At 49.3% G+C, this 26666-nt stretch overlaps 1 protein-coding gene across 6 annotated transcripts in view; it reads right to left on the reverse strand.

Annotated features, from left to right (window-relative positions):
- The window catches only part of LOC100502200 (Protein ENHANCED DISEASE RESISTANCE 2), a 77768-nt gene that overhangs the window by 40466 nt on the left and 10636 nt on the right, over nt 1-26666 (reverse strand). For all 6 annotated transcript variants that reach the window (XM_023300304.2, XM_023300303.2, XM_023300302.2 and 3 more), the window contains 5 exons: nt 12642-12767; nt 11175-11215; nt 10346-10446; nt 10029-10124; nt 7570-7634 (listed from right to left, as the gene is read on the reverse strand). In XM_023300304.2, the coding sequence (XP_023156072.1) occupies nt 7570-7634; nt 10029-10124; nt 10346-10446; nt 11175-11215; nt 12642-12767 (429 nt within the window). The remainder of the gene's footprint in view (nt 1-7569; nt 7635-10028; nt 10125-10345; nt 10447-11174; nt 11216-12641; nt 12768-26666) is intronic.

Raw genomic sequence — 26666 nt, forward strand, 5'->3', positions numbered from 1 at the left:
TTGGAGCCTCCCCTATGAATTTCTTGAGTAGAGAAACGTGGAACACATCATGTATTCTGGCCCTGGGAGGAAGCTGCAGCTTGTAGGAGACAGTGCCCACCCTCGATAGCACTTGATATGGCCCAAAGAACTTTGGGCCAAGTTTGTTGGGTGTAGCAGAAGTGACACCAACTGCTGTGCGCTGCTGTAAGCGCAGCCATACCCAATCGCCCTCATGGAACTCCACTTCCCGTCGATGCTTGTCCTGGTAGTTTTTCATTGTCACCTGTGACTGAATCAATCGGTAACGAATAGCCGCCAAGAATTCGTCGCGTGCCTGTAGTTGTTTATCAACAGCAGCCACCTGTGATGTTCCTGGATGATAGGGCAGAAGAGCAGGAGGTTCGCGGCCATATACCACCTTAAATGGAGAGCATCGGAGAGCAGTCTGGAAGGAAGTGTTGTAGCAGAATTCGGCCCATGGAAGCCATTTAAGCCACTCTCTTGGTCTATCCCCTGCTAGGCACCGAAGATACATGGTGATAATTCGATTTACCACTTCTGATTGTCCATCAGATTGGGGGTGGAAAGCTGAACTCATGTGCAGCTTAACTCCTGCTAGCTGGAACAATTCTGACCAGAATGTGCTAGTAAATATTGTATCTCTATCACTGACAATGGAGCATGGCAACCCATGGAGACGGACAATGTTATCAAAGAAGGCTTTTGCTATCGATGCTGCTGTGTAAGGGTGTCCCAGAGAAATAAAGTGTGCAAACTTGGAGAAGCGGTCTACAACTGTGAGAATCACCGACTTGCCGCCCACCTTTGGAAACCCCTCAATGAAGTCCATAGAAATATCACTCCATACTTCCGAAGGTACTGATAGAGGTTGCAGGAGACCACCGGGATGGAGATGTTCAGTTTTATTGCGCTGGCAGACTGAACAACCTTTGATGAATTCCTTAACCCTCTGTAATGCATGAGGATTATAGAATGACGACCGGAACCTGTGAATTGTCTTTTGGATACCTTCATGTCATGTGTCATGGGCACTGGATAATAGTATCGGCCAAAGAGTAGAGGCATCTGGCACATAGACTTTGCCTTTGAAAAGGAGCAACCCATCCAATTATGTCCAACCTGGTGAAACAGTGCTAGCAGCAAGCTGCTGGCGCACATCCTGGATTTGTGGGTCTGTTGCAGCCTCGGCTCGCAAACTGTCAAACAACTCAAAAGAAGGTGTAGAGATGGTGTTGAGCGCCATGCCTGACTTGGCACGACGTGAGAGAGCATCAGCTGCGCCATTGAGTTTGCCAGGCTTGTACTCCACCATAAAATCATATCCGAATAACTTGCTCACCCATGTATGTTGGGGAATTGTGGTCAGTCGCTGATCTAATAAATATTTAAGACTGTAGTGATTGGTGCGGACTAGAAACTGGCGCCCCCAGATATAAGGCCTCCAGTGCTGGACTGCTTTCACCAACCCAATCAGTTCCCGTTCATATGCCGGCAACTTCTGATGTTGAGGTGCGACTGCCCTGCTGAAGAAAGCAATAGCTCCATCTCCCTGGTGTAACACGGCGCCGAAACCAGACCCTGACGCATCACAATCAATGATGAAACTGCGGTCGAAGTCGGGCATCTGCAGTAATGGTGCGGACATTAAGGCCTATTTGAGCAGATTAAAAGCCTCATCTGTTTCTTCTGTCCATCTGAATGCCTCTCGTTTTAACAGTGTTGTCAAGGGGGCTGCTACAGTGCCATAACCAGCGATGAATTTCTGATAATACCCAGTCAGTCCCAAAAATCCTCTGAGTGCCCGGATGGAGCGCGGTGGTGGCCATGACTCCACTGCTTCAACCTTGGCAGGGTCCATTGCAACTCCCTTATCCGAGATGATGTGGCCTAAGTAACCCACCTGTGTCTCGCCAAAGGAACACTTGGTGCGCTTGAGGGCCAACTTCTGCTCTCGTAACAGCTGGAATACTTGCCGCATGTGTTGAAGATGCTCGACCCAGGATGAGCTATAGATTAATATGTCATCAAAGAATACCAGTACAAACTTACGGATGAACGGCTTGAGTACATCATTCATAAGCGCCTGAAATGTCGACGGTGCATTAGTCAAGCCGAAAGGCATGACTAAGAACTCGTAGTGACCATGGTGCGTGCGGAAGGTCGTCTTATCGATGTCCTCTGGGTGCATGCGCACCTGATGGTAGCCGCTACGTAAGTCAAGCTTGGTGAAGAACCGGGCTCCCCGAAGCTCATCCAAGAGTTCATCCACTACTGGGATAGGAAATTTGTCCTTGACCGTCTTCGTGTTGAGCTCACGGTAGTCAATGCAGAAGCGCCATGTGTTGTCCGATTTCTTCACAAGCAACACTGGTGATGAGAACGCTGAGGTACACTCTCGGATGATACCTTGGGATAGCATCTGGTCACACTGTCGTTCAATCTCATCTTTGAGCAACTGAGGGTAGCGGTATGGTCGTACCGCCACTGGTAGTGTCCCTGGCAGAAGTCGGATGCGATGATCATGGCGGCGAGGTGGAGGAAGTCCCTGGGGCTCGACAAAGAGGTCATCAAAGGATAGCAGCAGGGTATCCAACAGTTTGTGTGCCATGTCCAGAGCATTACAGCGGGGTGGAGAGCCGCCAATGCCTGTCCAACGCACCATGTGTCCGTGGCGCCAAAAAGACAGGGTCAACTTCTCAAAGTTGCAGATGAAGGGACCCAAAGAACGCAGCCATTCTACCCCAAGCACCACATCAAAGCCATCCAGGGGAAGAGTGTAGCAGGTTGTGGTAAAATTCTCTTCGCCGACGGTGAGTGGGGTTTGAGAACAGACGCCCCCACTCAACACCTTCTCACCATTTGCAACCTTGACAAGCAGTCCTGCTGTTGGAGTCACATGCAGTCCCAGTCTTGGCACAATAGCATCGCGGATGAATGTATGGGTGGATCCTGAATCCACAAGAGCAATGAGAGCCACACCATTGATAGAGACTTTCAGTTTCAGTGTGTCGGCAATGTCAATCCCAGTGAGAGCATGAAGTGATATGCCCAGCTCCTCTGCCAGTGTATCTGTTGTCCCGGTATCTTCTCCATCCAGTTCCAACAGAAAAACTCCGCGAGCAGCACACTTGTGATCGGCTGTATATTTTTCAGAGCAGTGGTAGCATTCACCGCTGGCCCGTTTGGCGGCAACCTCCTCCGGTGAGAGCCTGCGCAAACGTGGTCTGCTGGTAGCCGATGACGAGGGTTTTGCTGCAGTTGCACATGCCGTTGGTTTTGATGTAGCATATGGCGTCCTTGATGGGGCCGAGGACAGATCCATACGGCGTTCATAGGCGCGTGCCAGGTGCATGGCCCGCTGCAATGTAGTCGGAGTCAGCAGTTCAACATCAGTCCGAAGCGGTTCACCCAAGCCTGCGGTAAACATCTGAGCTTGCTGGAGCTGTGTCATATCCTCGCAGCGACTTAGAATGGACAGAAACTGACGTTGATAGTCTTCAACGGTGCCGGTGCGCCGAAGGTCCTTGAGATCAGCCATACCGTTGGTCCGTAGAGGTGGTCCAAACCGCATATGGGTGAACTCAACGAAGCGGGACCAAGTGAGGACACCGCCCGTGTCCCGCTCTAGAGCGTAGAACCATTCTGCTACCACACCGTCCAAATGGAGTGATGCCTGCCACACCTTCTCATCGGGTGGAGTCCTCATGCCCCTAAAGTAAGTCTCACATTTATTGATCCACGACAGGGGGTCAGACTCACCATCGTAGTGGGGAAAGGAGACATTGGGTCTTCGATAGCCACCATCGTCGACGCGGTCACGAAGAGCAGATCCTGTGCTATGCATGACCCCGACAGGCGCTGCGGTACGTGGGCCGGTTTCTGAAGATTCCGGCAGCTGCTCGTCGATTGGGCGCTTCTCCAAAAGCGTGATCCGTTGTCCATGCAGGTCGAGGCGTGAGTTGATGGTGGAGAGCTACGCCAATATCTGATCCAACTTGGCTGAGTCGGAGGAGGTCTTCGCAGGATCGTGACCAACGCCGGACATGTTGGTCGATGCGTCGGAGGAGTCTGAGACGGCTACTGCGGCGTGGCACAAAATCAAGAGGGAGTCGCTTGGTTCTCTTCGTCATAGCTGGGGGAGGTAGTAGGTAGCTTACTTCTTTGGTTACCTCGGCCACAAATGCTTGGACAGGGGTGCTTTTCTCAAGCGTCGACGTATCGGTCATCCTTGTCTCCAATGTCTCATTAGTAAGGATGAAAACGATCGGTAAACATTAAAACCATTTTCGTTTTCATATTTTTCCTCAAAAATGAGATCGAAAACGGTAACTTCAGAAACGAAAACGACATCGGTAATTCGGAAACATCGAAAACAAAAGTTCGGTACGAAAATTACACTGGTTACGATCGGAATCTAAAATATGATCGGTATTGTACCGTCGGTAAAAAATGATCCGGAAACGGTCGGAAGAGAGCTAAACCGTTTCCATTTCTGATTTTTTCTACCGATTCTGTTTCCGTTTAGACCTAAATTTCGGTAAAACTTTGAAAACGATTTCCAGTATCCGAAAATTACCGTTTCCGTTTTCAACCCTACTCATTAGCATTATTGTGATTTTGGGCACGAGTTCTTCTGGAATATACTTTCAAACTTTGGCCATCATTAGTTTCTGTCGTGATTATGAAGTGTTTGATATATTGATAGGAGATGAGGTACAATATATAGACTCATAACCCTAACCCTAATGGGTCGGCAGCCCAACAGTGGTGCCGGCCCACACACACAGTCTAACATCCCCCCGCAGTCGCAACGAGGGCACCACACACGATGAGACTGGAGTGGAAGCCGAAGGTAGGAGCCGACGGGTTGAAATCCCCCCGCAGTCGCAGTGTCGTGATGGTGCGAATGTTGCGGATGGAGTAGAGACCGGTGTATGCTCCAAGAAGACGATACCCTAGATGTCGAGGTAGCCTAAGTCGAGGTGGCCGCGGTCGGGAGACACGCAGCAGAAGCCTGTTCTTCGGGAGGGGTCGACGTTCGAGCGTCAACGATCGGCGAGGGCGACACAACAAAAGAGCACCAGCAGGTCAACCTTCCTGCTTCTTTGATCGTCCGGATGTCGAGGAGCCCCGCCAGGGAGGCCGACGGCAACGCACGCGTCTGCGCCGGTCATGGTGTCCGCGCCCGCAGTAGAATAGAAGGGGTAATGGCGGATCCGGCCGGGAAGGCCACGGCAGCGACAGATCCGGCCGAGAAGACGCGATCCGGCCAAATGGACGACAGATCGAGCCGGGAAGGTCGTAGCAACGGTGAATCTGGTCGGGAAGGCCGCGGCAGCGACGGATCCAACAAAGGCGATGAAGCGGTGGGCGGTGGGGCGGGTCCAACCGGGCAAGGGCCTGCGGCGGACCTAGCAAGGGGTGTTGACGGCGTCAGCGACAGGAGAAGCTCGAAGGGTGAGGTTGCACTAGGCCCAGCGATGGCAGCAGTACGATGGTTTCACAGCACGCGCGAGATCTGACAGCGGCCATGGTCGAGCACGTAGGGGAGGGGGTGGCTGTAGGGGGCGGACCACGCGCTGGCGACGAGAGAGAGCCACACGCGGGTGCAAGGGACCCGTGGTGAGTCTTGTGCCCGCTCTTGTGCGCGCTGCGGCGGTCTGCACCCCGCCACCTGGCGCAAGGGAAGCACGGGTGGCATGACAAGGGCGCGTTGCGCGTGGGGGCACGAACGCCGAGGAGGGCGCTGCGCTGGGGGCGCGTACACTGAGGAGGGGCCGCCGGGCACGGCCGGCAGTGGTGGGGAGTGGCCGCCGGGGGAGGGCGGCGCGCTGGGGGAGAGGAGGAGGGTGCGATCGGGGTGGGCTACGGCGTAGCCACCGAACGCGACGCCGGAGAGGGAGGAAGGGGTGTGGCCGACCGCCGAGCAGAGGAGGGGAGGCAGCGGCCGAACAGGGGAGATGGGGGAGGAAGGCCACGCCCGCGGCCAGGGAGGTGGCGGCGCTGGCAGCCTGAGAAGGGGAGGGGCGGCATCGGCCGCCATGAGGGCCACCAGCGGCGGATCTGGGTCGTCTGCTGAACCTGTGTGCGCGTCGCCGTGGCTGGCACCGCCAAGGGGGCTATGGCCATCTGCCAGCGGGTGTTGGGCCGTGTCGTCGACGTCAGGGAGGGAGGGCGCCGCCGGTTGGGTTGGGGCGGACAACCGCGCCTGCGCCGCGAGCGGGGGAAGCGGAGGAGGCCAGGGCCGCGCCCGCGCCGGCCAGGGCAGAGGGGTGGCCGGTGGCTGGGAAGGGAGCCACCCCAGAAGGGAAGGATGAGCCTCCCGGGGCGGCGGCTGGACCTGGGCAGGCGGCTGTGGGGGTTGGGAGGTGGCGGCTACGGGAGTTGGGAGGAAACCCTAGCCTTCTGATACCATGTAGGATTATGAAGTGCTTGATATATTGATAGGAGATGGGGTACAATATATAGACTCACAACCCTAACCCTAATGGGTCGACAGCCCAACAGTGGTGTCGGCCCACACACATACAGTCTAACAGTTTTAGCAAAAGAAGGCAGCAGGTTCTGATGGGGCAAACCCCACTGGGAAGACTCCAGCGGCCCAACATGTAATTAGCGCGAGATCTCTCCAATCGAGTCCATCGGCCCAAAAAAATGTTCTGGGGCAAAAACAGCCTGACCAACTCCAACAGCCCATCACAAGATGTTTTGTGCTAGGGCAGGGTAGCCACCAATGGCAAATACTTGACCAAATTTGCTTATGAAAGTCTCTTTGTTGAATCTGTTTTGTTTGACCCTTATGAAAGGATTTGGAACTTATGGGACCGCCTAAGTGTTGCTTCTTTGTGATTGGTTGCCCATAATAGTTGTTGGACGGTAGACAGACTGCAAAAAAAGAGGATTGGATCATCCGAGCGTTGTTTGTTGTTTGACCAAGAAGTTGAAACCATTGAACACCTGTTGGTTGGCTATGTGTTTGCAAGACAATTTTGGTTTCTTTGGCTAAAACAAGTGGGGCTGCAGTTTCTTGCTCCACGGATTGAGGGCTTGAGTTTCTTGCGGTGGTGGAGCAGGATCAATGGTTCGGTAGAAAGAGCGATAATACATGGTTTAAATTTCTTGGTCATATTGGGACCTTGGATCAATTGGAACCACAAGAACCAAGGTGCCTGTGATAAAATTGCTCCTTGTGTTGCAACGGCCATCAGAAGGGCGAGGGACGAAAGGGAGCTCTAGGAGATGGCAGGGGCTAGGAGTATTACTCTTCTAACAACCCCTATTCCAGGGCTGTAATTAGCTCCTTGGTTTATGCATGGTCGTTGTAGTTTTGTTTATCATATGGATTCATTCATGTATTTTCTGTTTTGGCCACCGTGAGGAGGCCTTTTTTCTTTTGTATCGGTCTATATTGGGCTTCCCTTTTTTCTTCTTAATATAATGATGTGCAGCTCTCCTACGCGTTCAAGAAAAAATATGCATCATCTTATTCTTAAGGTTATCAAAGAAGATCATTCATATTCAGGGCATTGTTACCACAGTACTTATACAATAGAATAAATTACTTACTATATGCTCCATCTTGTCCACGAAACCATTGTCGAGAGAAAACAAAATCCTTCTTGGATTTCCACCTGATAAAACCTCTTCAAGTGTTACTTTTTAACAAAATATTCAAATGTGAACAATAATAACCCATGGCTTCAAAATTGAAGCTTACATGTTCAACTAAAAGAAACATGCCTACTCATAACGATGAATTGTGATCAAGGAAAACACACAAAAAATGCATTGCTACAGAATTGTCCAAAATTCCAAAAGATGGCTCTCTCTTTCTCAAAAGATATTAATGTGTTTTACACTCATGTGTAATTGATAAAAAGAAAATACATACAAATAGGTAAGGGTTTACACTTGCATCAAAATTATACATGTAATGCACAGAAGTCCAGCATTCTTCCCATCAGGTGCCCTGAGGATACCTTAATGGAAGTCCAGCCCCTGCTGCCCTGTGCTGTGACTGCCTTCCCTTGCCGGTACTTGGGTCTCCCTCTTTCCATCCATAAGTTAAACAAACATAATTTTCTGACTTTGGTTGAAAGGGTTGCTGATCGGCTGCCGCATTGGAAGGCGGATCTAATGACTAGGTCAGGGAGAAGAATCCTGGTTCAACATGTGCTTACAGGCATGTCTATTTATGTGGCAATGGCAGTTGACATCCCCCATTGGGCTTTGGAGGCGATTGATAAAATAAGAAAAGGATTTCTCTGGAAGGGTAGAAAAGAAGTTGAAGGGGGGCACTGTTTGGTAGCATGGGGAAAGGTTTGTAGACCCCTTAATCTGGGAGGCCTAGGTATTTCTAGTCTACAGGAGCTCTGCTGGGCTCTCCGAATGAGGTGGCTGTGGCTGCAAAAAACTGAGCCTGGGCGCCCTTGGTCTGGCCTTTCTATTCAAATCCCGGCCAAGGCCCGAGCTTTCTTTTCCAGGGTCCTGATTTCTGAAGTGGGGGTGGTGCAAACACCCTGTTCTGGACTGATAGGTGGTTGCATGGGGAAAGAATTTCTGAGCTGGCCCTGAGGCTTTTTGGCATAATTCCTAAAAGATTGGCTCAGAAACGAACTGTGAAAGAAGCTTTATCCAATGCTCGATGGATTGATGACATCCAGGGGGCCCTCACTGTTGAAGCTTTATCAGACTATCTTCGTCTTTGGGAGATGCTTTCAGGCTTTGAGTTGCATCCTGACAGGGAGGATAAGCAAATTTTCAGCATTGCTCCAGATGGAAGATACTCTGCAAGGTCTGCCTGTAAAGGTCTTTTTATGGGATCATGCTATTTTGGGCACTATAAGCGAGTGTGGAAAACTTGGGCGCCACCAAAATGCCGTTTTTTTCATTTGGCTTGTTGCTCAGAACAGATGCTGGACAGCAGATAGACTCGCCAAGAGAGGATTAAATCACCCAAACAAATGCCCCTTATGTGATCAGAATGCTGAATCTATAAATCATCTGCTTGTCTCGTGTCGTTGCCAGGGTTTTCTGGTATAAGGTGCTAAGAAAGTTTGGTATGCACTCCTTAGCTCCTCAGCCAGGTGCTACCTTGTTATAGACTCTTTCTATGGTCAGCAGTACCAAAGGCGCAGAAAAGGCTAGGAGCAGCAACAGCAGCAAAAGGAATCAGGAGAATAGAAAGGAGAGGAGATATGATTTAGTTTGTTTCCTATATTAGCAGATTGCCTTAAGAATAAATTAGGAGAGTGTTTCCCTCAATTAAGAGATATTATCTAGTTTGTTTCCCTGTTAGCATATTTCCTTAAGTAAGGTTTCCTTGAAGAGAAAGAGGTGCTAGCTATATAAAGCACCATAGTTTGTAATAGGAGATATCGAAGAAGAATAGATCTCCCAGAGAGGGCGATCTCCTTCGGTGACCTAGACTGGAGATCGACCTCCTTTGGTTCCTCTTTCCCCATAGTCCATTGAGTCTCTTTCCCTCTCGCTTCAGCTCGGTGTGGTGTTGATTTCCTATTTCTTCCCCCATTCCACATCATACCTCCTTTTTGGATTGGTGGGAAAATGCCTCAGAAATAGTGAATGGGCTCTCCAAGAAGGGTCTCAATGCCCTTATCATTTTGGGAGCTTGGCTGATCTGGCTTCATCGCAATAGGTGTGTTTTTGACAATGGGTCTCCTAGCCTGCCTTTAATCCTCAAGCAGTTTGAAGATGACAGGAGTGTGTGGGAGGCTGCTGGTGCCAAGGGATTATCCTACCTGACAGCCCCTCTTCCTGCTAATTGAGGAATGGAGGCATCTTTGTCTCTTTGGGTTGGTGGCTGTGTTCCTATGGACCTGTTTATGTATGCATGTTTTTGGCCTCCGTAAGGAGTCCTTAGTTTTTTTATTTTGTATTTTTTATGTTGTATTTTTGGTCTTCTCATGACCATGTAACCTCCCTTTTTAATTTATAAAATGGTGCAGTCCTCCTGCGCATTCGAGAGAAAAAAATTATACATGTAAAAGTAATGAGGGAAGTACCAATTTAAATATTTGGGTTCATAGGTTCCATAAACCACATCGTAGTATCCATCAATTCTTTCCACCAACTCCAAATCAGCTGTCAACATATCCCACCTGCATTGAGAAAATTTGAGTGAAACTAGCTGTTAATGTCTCATAGTAATAGTTTGTTTCTTTGTTTCATCCACAAGGAGAATTTTTTAATATAAGTTCCATTTTATGGGTTTTTTTCTCGGACGCGCAGGAGAACTGCGCATCATTATATTAAGAAGGAATAAAAGTCAGTCCAAAGAGGACCGGTATAGAGAGAAAAAACAAAACAGCTGTTAGCTTACTCATATCGCTTATGTTTATCAAGATCGAGGACCACTTCAAACACGGTATCAGGGTTTGCACTGACCACCCCAACAGATTTCAGAAGTATAACCTTTCCAACCTGCAAGAAACAAACAGCATTACACATTTCTCATAGAAAGAGCATTTGAAATGTAAGATTGGATGGCAATTAACAAAAAAGAGTGTTTTTCGGGAAAAAAATAACAAAAAAGAGTGGGAAACAGAACATGCATTCAGAAGCAATTATTTCCGTGGTTGTTAGGGAAGGCTTATAAATCATTGCATGAAGACGGATGATCTTGGCATTTCACTCAGTGAAGCCAAGACATAATGTTACAATTCTGAACTATCGTTATGTGTTTTATGAAGGAAAAGAAGTTGGACTAGTAATTGAGTAGAAAAAGGTTCGGAAAAGTGAAATATTGATATGGAATTGGGAGTTGTGCTGCTGAAGTATATGCACATATGTATACATACAAAATCTGGCTCGTAGATCTCACTGAATATGCATCACAACCCTAAAAGAATTAGTACTTGCAGTGTGGCTATATTAACTTAGATAGTGAATAATATGGGAAAGGCCTCTTTAGGCTGTCTCCAGCAGATCATGCATATGGTCGTGTAAAACACTGTTTTGTACTATAAATTGTACTGTTCAGAGTGAAGTTTGAAATAAGAGATAGGATGGGTAAGCTGCTGGAGACAGCCTTAATTGTCGTTGCATATTACTGACTCAAGAGTCATTTATTGGTTCAACAAATATCGGAGTTCAGTGGGAACTTCAAAGCCACAGTAGCATATCATATGTTTGACCTTAATATCTCTCACCTTTGGGTTTGTAATACTAATATCTTCAAAAATTCTGATACCTGCATAAATATTGAACTGATATGAGATAGATATAAGTCGTATATGATCCAACATAACCACAGAATTTCCATTTGCCTCTAAGAATACGAATCTCTTCTTAAAAAGTACAGAGGTGGTGGCTGTGGTGGATCCATGGGTGGCGGCTGGTCAGGGGAGAGAGGGAGGGAGAGAAGATGAGAGAGGCTTGATGCCATGTTGGGAGAATAGAAACTCTAACCCGAACTAGGGTTGGGATGTTGTATTAATAGATAGAAATGTATATGGGTTGGGCCTAAGAGCAACCCCAAGAGATCATGAAAAAAAATGTTCCCCAAAATCTGGTATTGGGGGTTGTTGAAAAACAGATGATGCTAAAAAAAAGTGAACGCACATCAGACTGTTAAAATGTAAACCCTAAAATATTTGAACCATCAAATTGCGCCACGGATTCACTTGCTATTGGGCCGGCCAAGGATTGACACAGTACCAACAGCGCCGCCACACGGAGCATCCGTCCAGGAGCTGAAGAAAAAACACTTTCTTCCCTTCGTAGGAACGACCGAAGCACGTAAGTATCGTTTTTTTTTTTGCCTTTTCTCCTCCATGCGCATGATGATTGGTCTGACATTGTTTGTCCTTGAACCCAATGCGCGCGCGAGGCAAAAAAACGCGGGACGCAGCTACCTTGCGTGCGCGCTGACAGGATTGGCAACGAGGTACACAACGCGGAAATTTGCAGGAGCCAAGGCCGATTATGCGGGACGCTAAGTTAATGGGGACAAGAAAGTGTGTCTGTTGGAGCGCTTAAATTGAGCTTTTTCCCCAAAAAAAACATTTTACAGGTTGTTTTGCAGGTTCTCTTGGAGTTGCTCTAAGCCCATTATTTAAGACACGCATGTCTATCATCATCAACTAATCTAGGTTTGCCTCTTGTGCTTCACAGAATAACACTCGCAACATTTTTCCTGAAGACTAAGCTATAGCAAATTGCAAAAATATGCAATGTTAAGTACCTTGTCCAAAAACTAAAAAAAAAACTAAAAACTCAGAAATATTAGTCAAAACATTTTAGACTCATTTGAGATTAAAATGTTGTAGCATGCTACATATTGCCCACTGAGTAGAAACTGTTCTCATGGTTGAGTAGCTTCAATTTTGTATGAACACAACAATTCGAGTTTGTTTTATTTGGGTTGCTTTTGCAATACAAATTAGACAACCAGTGTCATACAAAAGTGACAAGTGGCCATGGTGACAACAGTGATGCGTGCATTCACTGACACAGCATTTCTTTTAGGAAATGAAATAGAAAGAGCAGTTATATAAAGATATAGTTGGATAGCTATCCAAAACCACAGTATTGTAAGGGATAATAGAGCAAATACAGGGAGCTAGAATAACTTTCTTTGAAGTTCCAACTTGAATAGTATAAAGAGTTAAATATACCGTTAAATGTCCGAACATATCTCCATTCATGTGCTTCAAATGCGTCTCCAGTATCACCTCCAAAGTTCGTATTAACAATTTCTTGGCCTTGAAGATCTGAAGACTGACGAAGGAGCATTTCTGGCCCTGCAAAGTAAATGTAACAAAATTCAATGTAGATAAGGGAAAGATCTGGAAAAAAATCCTTGCATGGAATTAGCATAAACCCATATCTGCCACCTAAAGAACACAGGTCCGTATAACACACCCAGCTTGAGTGGACCGACGGATAGCACTAGGCCCCCATCCTACTCCTCAAATAGAGCTTCCGACTTCAATGACCACGTAGAAAGAATACAAAACACCGAACACACACGTGCAGCCGAGTCCTAGACTAGTAGAAGAACCAATGAGTGTGATAGAAAGATTGTGGGCTGATAAGAGCCTGAAAGTCTCTCATCCACCAGATGGCCTCTCCACACCCCCCACCCCCTCCCCCACCCCACCATCACGCTCCACCTCCAGCCATCTCCAACCCCTCCCCTCCCAACACCATCATCAACCATAGCCAAGGCCTCTCGCTGACTTCCACCCCGGACTCGGCGACCACCTCATCAACCTCCCGGCGTTTCTCTCAAGGCGACGAGCCTTTCAGTTTCCAGGCTCGACAAGGTGGACGTTCAAAGACCCAACGCTGGAGTGACGACTCCTCGTCTGGTGGTTCGTCTCATAAGTTTTGCTCCTTTAAAGAGGCCCTCGTATCAGGATCCAGGCGCCTCCATTCTCTTGTCACGACTAGTTCAAGTGCCCCAGAGGGTGTGAAAGACAAGAAGGAGAAGGCTGGTGTGGTGGAGCAGAAGCAGCTAGTGGAATCACTTCGGGACGAGCTTGGCTGGCAGGTGGTTGAGCGCAGGAAGAAGACCCAGCGTGTGCATCTTCCTCGTCGAGGGTCCCTTGTGGATCTCCGAGGCAGGTGCTTCAACTGTTTTTCTTCCTCCCATCTTGCTGCAGCGTGTCGACGTTCCACCCGATGCTTTCGATGCTTTGACTTCGGGCATCAGGTGAGCTCTTGCCCCACGAGACCTGTGGCACGTACGAGGCAGTGTGGCGGATTGAAGCAAGAAAAGAAGGTTGACAGAATCCCTGTCTGGCAGCGGTTGACTAGGATGGTGGGGGACGTTCCTCTTAGGACGGATGGTCAGGGCTCAAGACCAAGGAAGTCGGTCTGGAAAAGGATCTCACCACTGCAGGAGGGGGGGATGCCGGAATATATATCTCCTTCATCTGTGCAAGGTGCTAGCGTTGGAGGCCATGAAGGATTGCGATGCAAGCGAAAGAGGAACCGTTCCAAGCGCGGACGAGGAGAAAAGATGACGATTGATCACCCTCAGCAAGAAGCTCCGGTGTCGGTTATTGGAGCAGCAAGCCCGGACCCATCCCTGTTGTTTGGCAACAATTCTGAGGAGTTTGACTCCACACTTAACTCCAACTGCGTTCTGGATTACTCGGATGATTTGGCGAGGGAGGAAATTGCTCTCCGACGAGCTCTATTTGTCTCTGTGGCTGGAACACGCCCAATGGTCCTTGCTTCAGAAGTTGTGGACGAAGTTGCACGCCAGTTCGATATTGCAGTGAAGAACATGTCAATCCAGCGAACAATGCCAGAAGACTTCCTTCTGTTACTGCCTGATGAAGATGCTGCAGCTATGGTTTTCAACGATGGAAAGGCACTGCGGGGGCCTCGTTTCACCTTGTTGTTCAAGAAGTGGTCGAGATTTGCTCATGCTTCCGCCTCGTCTTTGTCCAAATTAGTGGATATTGAAATTAGAGGCATTCCTGAGCACGCTCGGTCTCGTTCTACGGCGGAGCATATTCTGAGAAATTCATGCTGGATAACAGAGGTTCATCAAAATTCAGGATCTGAGAGAGATTTTGCATCCTTTTGGGTGCGTGCTTGGTGTTTAAGCCCGGAACGGTTGTGCAGAAAATTGGATCTACATATCCTTGAGCCTGGAGATGTTATCCATGAGAAGAGATGCTTAACATACAAAATTGATATCTCATGTCGCCTAGTTGATCTCCACCCGGCGAACTCAGCTGCTCCACCTATACCCCCGGAGCCCTTCCAGGAATCGGAGGAAGATCAGGATCAAGATGAGCAGGAGCCACATCGTCGTCACTGCGGTGATGCTAACGCTGCTGGGGATCCACGGCGGTCTCTCCATCTTCGCCTGGGACCGCGCCCCCCCTTGGGCCGTACGCATGACATGCATGGATCTCGGGAGGACCCCCGGCCGTTTAGTGCTCTGGGCATTAACTGTGATATGGCTGGGAGGCCCGAGGAGCTGCTGCCTCGCGTGCCTGGAAAGAGGGGAGATGAGGGGACTGCTGGGGGACACGAGCGGTTTGAAGTGCTGACGCCTCGGGCTGCGAAAGGAACGGGACACGAGGAGGCAGTTTGGAGCCAAGAGATGCAGTCAATGTGTTGCATGGGAAATATGGAAGATATGGCGGCAGAGGAGCAGACGATCTCTACCTCTGAAGCTATCGGCCAGCGGACGGTGGAAAAAATAAACAACCTCTCCTCCTTTCGCCCTGGTGGGCCGCGGGGCTGGATTGCTCCATGGACGCCCCAGCTGGACATATCTGCTGGGTTGCTGAATTCCTGTGGACCCAGCTCGCCCCACAAGGCCTCTTGTAACATATTTTACCCCCTTGCTGAGTCGCTGGGCCCTAATTGGACACCTTTGCCCCAACAAATTCCTCTAGTTGGGTTGCTGAAGGGAATCATTAGGAGCTCGCCTCATCAGTTTCTCAACGTAAATGGGATGCTGGGCCAGGATAGGCACTTTTCACCCCAACAGGAATTGTCTATTGGGTTGCTGGAGAGGCCTGAGCCTGGCTCGCCCCGCTATGGTGAAGTTATTCCACCCATTTCAGCTCCTAATATTCCTCCCAACTTAGTGGAGTTCCCCCTCCCACATTCTCTATCAGGGATCATGTTTCTACGCCTCTGAAAGTATATTTCAGAAAAAAATTGAAGCTTCAACAGCAATGTGATCAGGAAAATGATCAGTTCTTTGAAGAACACTGTGAGGAAGATGGTGATGTAACTGGGGTACCTGCCCCACTGATGCCCTCTGGAGTGACTCAGAATGGCTCTAATGCTGAAGATGATGGGCGCTCAGGGACTGCCCCACTGATGCCCTCTAGAGTGACTCAGAATGGTTCTAATGCTGAAGATGATGGGCGGACAGGGAGATCAAGCAGGGAGAAGTTTGTCAACGGCATCTGCAGAAGGCCTTCGGGTATTTTGCCGGTTCCAGAAAACATCACACAACGGCAACTGTCACCTCCCTCCACTTTTGTTTCGGCTCCGAGGAGAAGTCGTCGGGTGGCTGGTATTGGGGTGGAATTTCAGATGCAGGATCTGGGGAGCAGATCAACAAAGAAAGTTATGAGGACTTTACAAATCATCACAGAATATGAAGGAATTAGCCATGAGGCAATCGAAGAATATAAAAAACTCTTCACTCATCCTCTGTCTCAATGTCATATTGAAGCCCTTTCAGCCTTGTTTGGTTGGAACACTCCGCCTGATCTGGTGTTCAGTTAAGGGCTGTTTCCTTGGTGTCGTGTTATTTTTACTGTAATAAATGGATCCTTCAAAAATATTGGTTTGGAATGTTAGAGGTCTGAATTCGTCTATGCGTCAAGATTCTGTGAGAGAACTTATTGATTCTTCAAGAGTAGATGTGGTCTGTCTTCAGGAAACCAAGATGCAAGTTATTTCAGATCGATTCATTCTTTCATTGTTGGGGACAGACTTTAGTGATTTTATTTTTCTCCCTTCTGTTGGGGCAGCCGGGGGCATTCTTGTGGCTTGGAGGCGACATGTGGGTTTCACTGGACAAAAAAGATGGGATAATTATAGTGTATCAGTTCAGTTTTGTAATGACAGGGGGACTGATTGGTGGCTGACCTGTGTTTATGGTCCTCAAGGAAGCAATGAGAAGATTATGTTCCTACAAGAAATCAGAGAAATAAGGGCTGAGTGTCTGGGACCGTGGATGTTGGCTGGAGACTTCAACCTCATTTATAGAGACTCAGATAGGAACAACAATAATTTCAACAGAGCAATGATGGGAAGGTTTCGAAGCTTAATTGAGGATATGGCCCTGAAGGAAATCCCCTTACATGGCAGGCAGTTCACTTGGTCCAACCAACAAAATGTGCCTGTACTGGTCAAGCTAGACAGAGTGTTCTGTTCTGTAGATTGGGAATTGCTCTTCCCCAATGTTCTTCTTCAGAGTACTGCCTCACAAGATTCAGATCATTGTCCTTTACTCCTGGGGCTTAGGGATAATAAATCCGGAAAAAGGCGTTTCCACTTTGAATCCTTCTGGACCAAGCTTGAGGGGTTTCAGGATATTGTCCTTGCTGCATGGAACTCTATTGAGACAGCTACATGTCCTTTTAAATCCCTGGAAATGAAATTTCAAGGAACTGCAAAAAGCTTGCAGGCCTGGAGCGAAAAGCAGATCGGGCACGTGAGGTCCCAACTTGCCCTTGCTAAAGAAATCCTCCATAAGCTGGAAATAGCGCAGGATGGTAGAGTGCTCAGCCCTGCTGAATGCTGGCTCAAACTCAGACTCAAGAAACAGGCATTACTTTTATCATCTTGCAAGAGAACTATTGCAAGGCTGAGAGCGAGGATTTCATGGCTCAAAGATGGAGATGCTAATACAAAGTTATTCCACCTTCACGCCCGTCACCGTAAAAGAAAAAATTTTGTGGCATGTCTTGTTGATGGGGATCAAAACCTAACCAGCCATGAGGAGAAAGCTGCCTGTGTGGACCGTTTCTACACCAATCTATTGGGAAACAGTATGGACAGGATACGGGCAATTGAGTTAGAGGCTCTTGGAATGCCCAGTTTTGATCTGACCGATCTGGAAGCCCCCATTTCAGAGCAGGAAGTTTGGGATGCCATCAAATGTCTGCCCTCAGATAAGGCCCCTGGCCCTGATGGATTCACAGGAAGGTTCTACAAGGCTTGCTGGACAATTATCAAGAATGATATTATGGCAGCCATCTCGGCTGTTTGGGGCAGGAAATTTAACAATTTTGGGCGCCTGAATACAGCCTATATCACATTGATCCCCAAAAAAGACGGAGTTGACAATATTAAAGATTTCAGGCCTATCAGTTTGGTGCACAGTTTTGCCAAGTTGGTCACCAAAATCCTTGCTAACAGATTGGCCAGCAAGCTTAACGTGATGGTGTCGCCTAATCAGAGCGCATTTATAAAAGGGAGATTCATTCAGGACAATTTCATGTTGGTTCAACAAACCGCCAGGTTGCTGCATCAGCAAAACAAGGCCAGCCTGCTGTTAAAATTAGATATTACAAAAGCTTTCGATTCTGTCTCTTGGCCTTTTTTGATTGAGGTATTGAAGAAGTTGGGTTTTGGACAGATTTGGAGGGATTTGATTTGTGGGCTTCTGGCTACCTCCTCTACTCAGATTCTTTTAAATGGATTTCCAGGTCATCATATTAAGCATCGCAGGGGACTTCGGCAGGGAGACCCCCTCTCCCCTATGCTATTCATTTTAGTTATGGATGTCCTTGTCTACATGTTCTCCAAGGCAGAAAATGATGGTTTGCTGCAGCAACTTTCTAGTACAAAAAAGCTCCATCGAGTCTCCGTGTATGCCGATGATGTGGTCCTTTTCTTATGCCCAGCACTGACAGATATAGACCTCACTCTTAGCATTCTTCAACTGTTTGGAGACGCCTCGGGGCTACACAATAATGTGCAAAAGTCAAATGTGTATCCTATTAGATGCTCTGAGGAGGTGCTGCTCGAAGTCCAGACCCTGATGCCATGTGAAATCTCAACCTTTCCGTGCCGTTATTTGGGGCTCCCTTTATCCTTACACAAGTTGACAAAGCAACAGTTCCAACCTTTTGTGGATAAGATAGCTGATCAGCTTCCTAATTGGAAGGCTGACTTAATGACACGGGCTGGAAGAAGAGTGCAAGTTCAGCATGTTCTTACTAGCATGACGGTATACTTAGCAATGGCAGTGGATATCCCACAGTGGGGTTTGGAAGCTATTGATAAAATCAGAAGAGGTTTTCTATGGAGAGGTCGCAAAGAAGCTAGAGGTGGCCACTGTCTTGTTGCCTGGGGAAAAGTCTGTCGCCCCCTAAAGCTTGGAGGGCTTGGTATTTCTAGTCTTCCAGAATTATGTTGGGCACTTCGACTAAGGTGGCTTTGGTTACAAAAGACTGACCACTCTCGGCCCTGGTCTGGACTTCAAATACGAGTCCCAAAAAAGGCTAGAGCTTTCTTTTCTGCAGTAGTGACCACTGAAGTGGGGAATGGAAACAATACCAAATTCTGGAAGGATAAATGGCTTAATGGAAAAAGAATTGCAGATCTGTTTCCAAGGCTGATTGGCACAATTCCGAAGCGGGTAATCAATTGCAGGACAGTTCAAGAAGCAATTGTTAGCGCCAAATGGATTTCTGACATCAGAGGGGCTTTGTCAGTAGGGGTTTTGACAGATTACCTTCAGCTTTGGGATTTGATATCTGGCATCGAGCTACAGCCGGAGGTTGACGACAAGCATACTTTCAGTATTGCCTCGAATGGTGTGTACTCAGCCAAATCAGCATATGAAGGACTGTTCCTAGGATCTGTGACATTTGAGCATTATAAAAGAATCTGGAAGTCCTGGGCCTTGCCAAAATGTCGCTTCTTCCTTTGGTTGGTGGCCCATAAGAGATGTTGGACAGCTGATAGATTGGCAAAGCGAGGCCTAAATCATCCAGAGAAATGTCTGTTATGTGACCAAGAGGAAGAAAATATAGACCACCTCCTTGTGCAATGTTCTTTTGCCCGAGAATTCTGGTACCTTTTACTCAGGAAATTTGGTCTTCATTCTCTTGCACCACAGCCGACTACAAACTCCTTCCTGGGATGGTGGGAAGTGGTGGGAGGAGCAGTTCATGGTCTCACAAAAAAGGGCCTTAACTCTCTCATCATTCTAGGAGCTTGGACTTTATGGAATCATCGAAATAAATGCATTTTTGATGGCTGCAACCCAAGTATGTCTTCAAGCCTCAGAGCTGCTGATGAGGAAAGAAGAAGATGGGAAGTGGCTGGTGCAAAAGGCCTCACACATCTGGCTGCACCCTTGGTAGAGCCTTAGGAAGTTTTTGAGTAGTTTGATTTTTTGATCCCCTTATGGATCTTTATTTGTATGCCTGTTTCTGGCCTCCGTAAGGAGGACTGTAAAACCTTTTTTGTTTTGTTCTGTTTTTTCTATTCCTCTGCTTAATATATAATGGGGCGCAGTTCTCCTGCGCGTTCGAGAAAAAAAAATGAGTGTGATAGAAAGACAATCGATGTATTGTAGGAGATATGGTGTTACACAAATACAGGCAAGGATAGCAGAGGTTTTATAGAAACAGAACCAATCAACGGAGATCCTTACCTAATAGAGATCAATCTATCTACCAACGAAGATCCTTACCTAATAGAGATCGATCTATCCTAGCCATATAGGCAGGATTCTAACACAAATCAACGGAGATCCTTGCCTATGCCTAATAGATATCGATCTATCTATCAACAAAGATTCTTGCCTAATATAGATCGGTCTATCTATCCTAGCCATATAGGCATGATTCTAACCCCCAGTCTAAGCGTCTCATGGGGCGGTGAGACTGGTACAAAGAGAAAAACATCCCCCCTGTAGTCGAAGCATCAACTAGTAGGACATTAATACTAGAACAAACTACGAGAACACCGTAAAGGACAGACCCTTTGTGAAGATATCAGCAAACTGGGAAGCAATAGGGACGTGAAGAACTCGAACGTCGTTGATGCCAACTCGCTCGCGGACAAAGTGGAGATCAATCTCAACATGCTTCGTGCGTTGATGTTGAACTAGGTCGAAGAGGTAGGTCTCACTCACATTGTCGCAATAGACCAGGGTGCTCATGGTCAACAGACTATGGAGTTCCTGGAAAGTTGGTGCAACCAACAAGCTTCTGCAACACCATTGGCAATGGCTCTATACTCAGCCTCAGCACTAGATCGGAAGATGGTGGGTTGGCACTTGGACGACCAAGAGACGAGATTGTCGTCGAGGAACACTACATAGCCCGATGTGGACTTGCGAGTGTCAGGACAACCCGCTCAATCAGTGTCGGAGTAGACAACTAGCTCAGTCATAGTAGAGTGTCGAAGGAGAAGGCCATAGTCAATAGTGTTCCAAAGATAGCGCATGATGCGCCTAACAGTAGTCATGTGAGGCTCCTGAGGACCATGCATGTGGAGACACACATGTTGGACAACATATGAGATGTTAGGCCAAGTGAATGTCAAGTACTGAAGCGCACCACACCAGCAAGGCTGCGGTACTGCATCGCATCGTGAACAAGGTCATCGGAAGTTGCTGAGAGCTTCGCCTAAGTGTCCACGAGAGTGGAGACCAGTTTTTTTTTCTCGAACGCGCAGGAGGACTGCACGTCATTATATTAAGAGAGGAAAAGGCCAAGAGGACCAAAGTACAATGCTCGTAGGGCAAACAGAATACTTGACCACAATCTAGACCCTACTCATAATAGCAGGAAGACCAAAACTTGCTAGCTGCTTAGCCCCAGCCCTCTCCCAACAACTTAACTCATTCAGAAATAAGCTTTTAACAAAACACAGGGAAGGGTTTACACCATCAAAAACAGCTTTGTTTCTAGTCAGCCATAGGCACCAAGACCCCAAAATAATGAGACTATTGAAGCCTTTCTTTCTGATTTTGGGCACCTTCTTAAGCGCCTTCCTCCACCAATCAGCAAATGAGATTTCATCAACAACAGGAATGAGATCCCCAAGACACAAGGGAACAAGAATAGCATGCCAAAATTGCCTGGCAAAACTGCAAGTACACAGAAGATGTTGCACTGTTTCCTGCTCTTGGTCACAAAGAACACAAACAACCGGGTGTTGCAGCCCTCTCCTCCTTAGTCTATCAGCAGTCCAACACTTATTCCTTATCGCCAGCCAGAGGAAGAACTTGCATTTTGGGGGAGCCCAGGATTTCCACAAACGTTTCCATGGCTCAAACGAAATTGAACCCATGAAAAAAGCCTTATAGCAAGACTTTGAGGAGAACATCCCAGAAGAAGAGTGCATCCAAACATGTCTGTCAGCATCATGAGAGAGCCTAACTTCCCCCAAAGTATCCCATAACAACAGATATTGCTGCAACCCACTCGAGGAAAGAGCACCACAAATATCACTGACCCAATGCCAATTATCCAGAGCATGTGCCACCGTTCTGGAAGAATACGCCTTGCGGCCAACAAGGTCAAACCTGGCGCAGCACGACGTAGGCGGAGCGCATCGGCATCAAGGTCAAACCTTGAGGCGAGCGCCTCTCTAACCTCCGTGGCGCAACCAGTTCCTTCCTGCCCAACAACGCTGACGATCAGGGCATGGCGAAGCTCCAACTCAGCACGGTCGATCATTCTGGACCGCCCAATAAACCTCACAGGGCAAGGACCATCCTGAGCCGCGGACGACAAGTTTCCCGAAGATAACAGCAGAGGATCAACGCCAAGACCACCACCAGGCCCGGCCCTGCGCCTTCGCTGCCCACGGCGGGTACGCCGCTTCCCGCTGATCGCGGCATCGGAACCACCAAGCGTCAAGCCACCCGCCATGGCGAGGTCGGCACCAGCACCCGCCATGGCGTGGTCGGCACCAGTGACCGCCGCCGGGGCCTCCTTGGAAATTGGTCGCCACACCAGTCTGCGCACAGGAGCGGCCAGGTTCGTCTGAAGAGCGACCAGGTTCGTCTGCCGGCGCGGGCACTCGCTCACACGGTGCCCCGGCCGCCTGCAGAAGAAGCACCGAACCCTGTTCGAACACCGCGCCGCCCGATGATCAGCAGAGAAACAGTTGAAACATCTGCCCCGCAGATCAACCGGAACGGGTCTGGGTTCTGGCAGGGGAGGGCGACGAGCCAAGCAGCGGCCGCGACGACTCTGGACAGTCTCCCAGCCGCCACCAGCACTCTCCACCGCTAACCGAGAAACAGGGCGATGTGAGGACACCAGCGCATCCCTGTAGGAGCGGCGATTCTGAGACGAGGCCACACCCACGACCGTCGGGACGACACCCGCGCCCGCCGGGACAGCGTCCGCCGGGGCAGCACCCACGTTCGTCGCGCCCGCCGCGCCTGCTGCGCTGTCGTCACACCACCGCTGCGCCTTGGACCGACCATCGCAAGCAGAGGGCCCCGCCGACGCCGGGGAAGAGGAGAGGTGATTGGCCGCCAGGATCTGAGTGGTCTCCGGCGTGGGGCTGGTGGAGGAAGGTGAAGAGGCGTCGGGGGTAGAGGAGAGGGTCAGGGGATAGGAAGGGTCAGGCGGGAAAGGAAGGGGCGCCATTTGTGTTCGAGATTCTACATCTGAGACCAGTTTACAATCAATCATCTCGGGGCGCTCAAGTATGTCGAGCGCGTATTGAAGCCAGGTGAGAAACAGGCCATCAATACGCCACTGAACTAAGCCCAGAAAAATGATGAAGAGGACCAAGATCCTTCATTGAGAACTCTCGTTGCAAGGATGAAATAGTGTGACGTAGGAGCTCCATGGAGAACGTTACGAGAATGATGTCATCCACGTACAACAACAAGTATGTTGTCTATGAACCGTGGCGGAAGATGAATAATGAAGTATTTGATTTTGCTTCAGTGAACCTAAGGGAGAGCAAGTATGTAGTGAAACAGTTGTACCAAGCATGAAGCGCCTGCTTGAGTTCATACATGGACTTGTTCAAGCAACAAACCATATCAGAATAAACTAAATCAACAAATCTGATTGGTCGGGAGCAATAGACCGTCTCAATGAGCGTGCTATGCAAGAAGGCTTTTTTGTCATCCAGGTGATGAATCGGCCAGTCCCGAGAGAGAGCCAAGGAGAGGACAATGCACACAGTGGCCCGCCGAGTTGAAGGTCTCATAGTCCACTCTAGGACGTCGGGTAAAGCCACAAAGAACCGGCCGGATCTTGTAACGACCTAGGGAGCCATCAGTGTGAAACTTGTGGAAGATCCACTTGTCAGTGACAAGATTGGCACCTAGTGGGAGAGTTACAAGATCCTAGGTGTTGTTGGACAACAGCATGACGTACTCATCTTCCATCGCACGACGCCAATGCAAATCAGTAAGAGTGGTGTGGTACGTCTTTGGGACAAGCGAGAGTGGATCCGTTACGAACAATGCAAAACGACGAAAACCATGCTTCCCTCGCGTCGCCATGGACTCCTGGTTGACGATGAGTGGGATGACGACGGCACCTATCAGAGGAAGTCGAGGTGCCAGATGTCCACAGGAGGTAGTGCTCTATTAACTGCTCACCGCGCATACACACAGGAAGGCTGAGCAAAGCAAGCGCCACGCGTGGCCTAGGCAACTCAAGCGCGGCTCTAGGTGTAGGTGTCGTGCATGGCGCAGCCGAGGCAGACATAAGGCCAGATGCAAGCGCATGTGGTACCGCACAGGGCACAGGCATCAGGTGTCATGTGGTTGAAAGCGCCATAGTACATCACCAGCCGGTGATGGCAGGGGGTTGAGAGCCACTATGCTAAACGAGTTAGCCAAAGACTGTTGATCCCAAGAACCAGTCAAGGGCGACCAACCAGATGACAGTGTAACCTGCTGCAGAGTGAGGAGGTTGCTGCATGGTTAGTATTGCATGGTTAGTACTGTGAGCAGTGAAGGCGTACAAGTGAAGCTAGAAGGCAGGTTGTTTGGGCAGCAATGACAGCCAACAATGCCTATTGCGGATAAGGTTGTTGTTGTTGGTCGCCTTGCTGCTACTGTTGTCGGGCACCCAAGGTTGACCTAGGCCACATGGTGATCTGGCCAGTCTAGGGGTTATAGATTGATGGCTAGGGTGTGCCTCTCTAGCCGCCATGGCCATTGCAACCATTGTCGTTGTTGTTGTGGCGACGATGACGGCTGCTAGAGCTAGAGGAGCTGCCAAGCTGCTGTTGTGGCTACTTCGGCACGGTAGGAGCAGAGGTGGCACCATACTAATGTTGTTGCATCGGCATCGCGGTGACAATAAAGGCAGTAGAAGCCATGGTGAGCTCCTCGAGTGGATCGTTGCGGACGGTCTGAATTGGCGAGAATGGTGTGGTGCACCAGATGAAGGTTTCCATATGCTCGAACCACTTGTTGAGACCATGAAGGAGGTTGAGGACGAGTGTATGATGAGGCACGACTTCGCTAAGTCCCCTAGGGCATCAGCCATGCCCTTCATCTTGAGGTTGTAGTCGATGATGGAGAGATCGCCTTGGACGAAGGTGTGGAAAGCGGCGTCAAGGCAGAGGGCACGAGTCTCCTGGTTGCCAGAACGTGGTCCTCGATGACAAGCTAGCGCCCTGAGCCATGCCACCACGGGCGCAAACCATGTCTTTCAGCTCGACGGTGATGGTGTCGTAGAGCTAAGACAGTACAATGATGGCCATGCACTGCCTACAAGGTTGGAAGCGTTGGCAGTGTCGAAGAGGACGTGGTTGTCAAGGGTGTAGCGCTTCGGGGTGAGGAGAACGAGATTGCGCCACCTAGGATAGTTGGTGGAGAGGGGTCCAGGACGACCGAGACGAGCGATCGGATATTCTAGACATCGACAGTCTAGGCGTAGAGGTTGGCAACGATAGAGGCCTCATGGATCGCGGCGGTCTCGGTGTCGGAGGAGGCGATGGGGGGCTACGCCAGCTTGAGAGTGGCAGCGGCCACATACTCTAGGACAGCAACTACGGCTTGTCCCTTCTTCAGGGCTTTAGTTGCGACGAGGACATTGGCATGGGCATTGATAACAGCCTTGGCGGTGGAGGCAGCTTTGGTGATCAAGTCAGCCCTCTCCTTCTTAGCGATGGCAGCATCCTCGGCGCGCCGCACAGCCTCTTGGGCATGAGCAGTAGTGAGCTCGGTCTCACTAGGGCTGGCGACGTCGACGACATGGTGGATAAGAGGTGTTGGTGGGAGAGAAGAGGGCGGAGCATGGCGGCTAGGGTAGGGTTAGGCGAAAGCGAGGGCCATGGGATCCTGCCCGTCTTTTAATACCATGATAGAAAGGTTCAGGCACCGTCTTCTCCACCGTCGGCTGGGAATAATCACGACATGGGAGGTGATCGTGGCGGTCACGTTCCTCCTGCTCGTCGACAAGGCTCTTCTGCGGTTCCTCGGCGACCTGTCCAACTTCGCTTGGGCCCGCGGATCCCATCGGGCTCCGGTCATGTCGGGCATGGATCAGGAAGTTTGGAAACGACGCAGCCTCTTGGCTCTGGAATCAAGGGGTCGCACTGGGTTCAGCGGCCGGCGCAGTTATGTTTGATAGAAGCCGAAGAGGATGTGAAGGCAGGAATTATTGTGGAGACATTACAGCCGCGTGTCTCTGGAATCGAGGAGACTTCTTGGGCTCTGCAGACAGCGCATTCAAGCCTTATGGATACCGTTAAGATTGTGGCTGCTGGGGTTAATGTGTCGCGCGGTTCCAAGGGGTGGGACCATCAATTGGCGGCTGCTGTGCATGGGCCCGAGTTTTTAAAAATGGCCGAGGAGACTGTGAATGCAGGAGTTACTGTGGAGATGTTACAACCGCGTATCTCTGGAATCGAGGAGTCTTCTCGGATTTTGCAGACACCGCATTTATGCCTTATGGATTCCGTTCAGAGTGTGGCTGCTGGAGTTAATGTGTCGCGCGGTTCCAAGTGTTGGGACCATCATTTGGCGGCAGCTGTACATGGGACCGAGATTTTGCCAAGGACGCAGCCCCGTTTCTCTGGATTCAAGGGGACATCTTGGGTTCTGCAACCACTGAAGTTATGTTCGAAGGACGCCAATCTGTCTGTGGATGCGAGCGATCTTGAGCTGCACGTTTCCAGGGATTGGGACCACCTGCTGGCAACCCATTTGTCTGATCCTATGCAGCATTTTGAAGGGTCGATGGGCTTATCTGTAA

The sequence above is a fragment of the Zea mays genome, chromosome 1 (assembly GCF_902167145.1).
Source record: "Zea mays cultivar B73 chromosome 1, Zm-B73-REFERENCE-NAM-5.0, whole genome shotgun sequence".
Classification (NCBI taxonomy): domain Eukaryota; kingdom Viridiplantae; phylum Streptophyta; class Magnoliopsida; order Poales; family Poaceae; genus Zea; species Zea mays.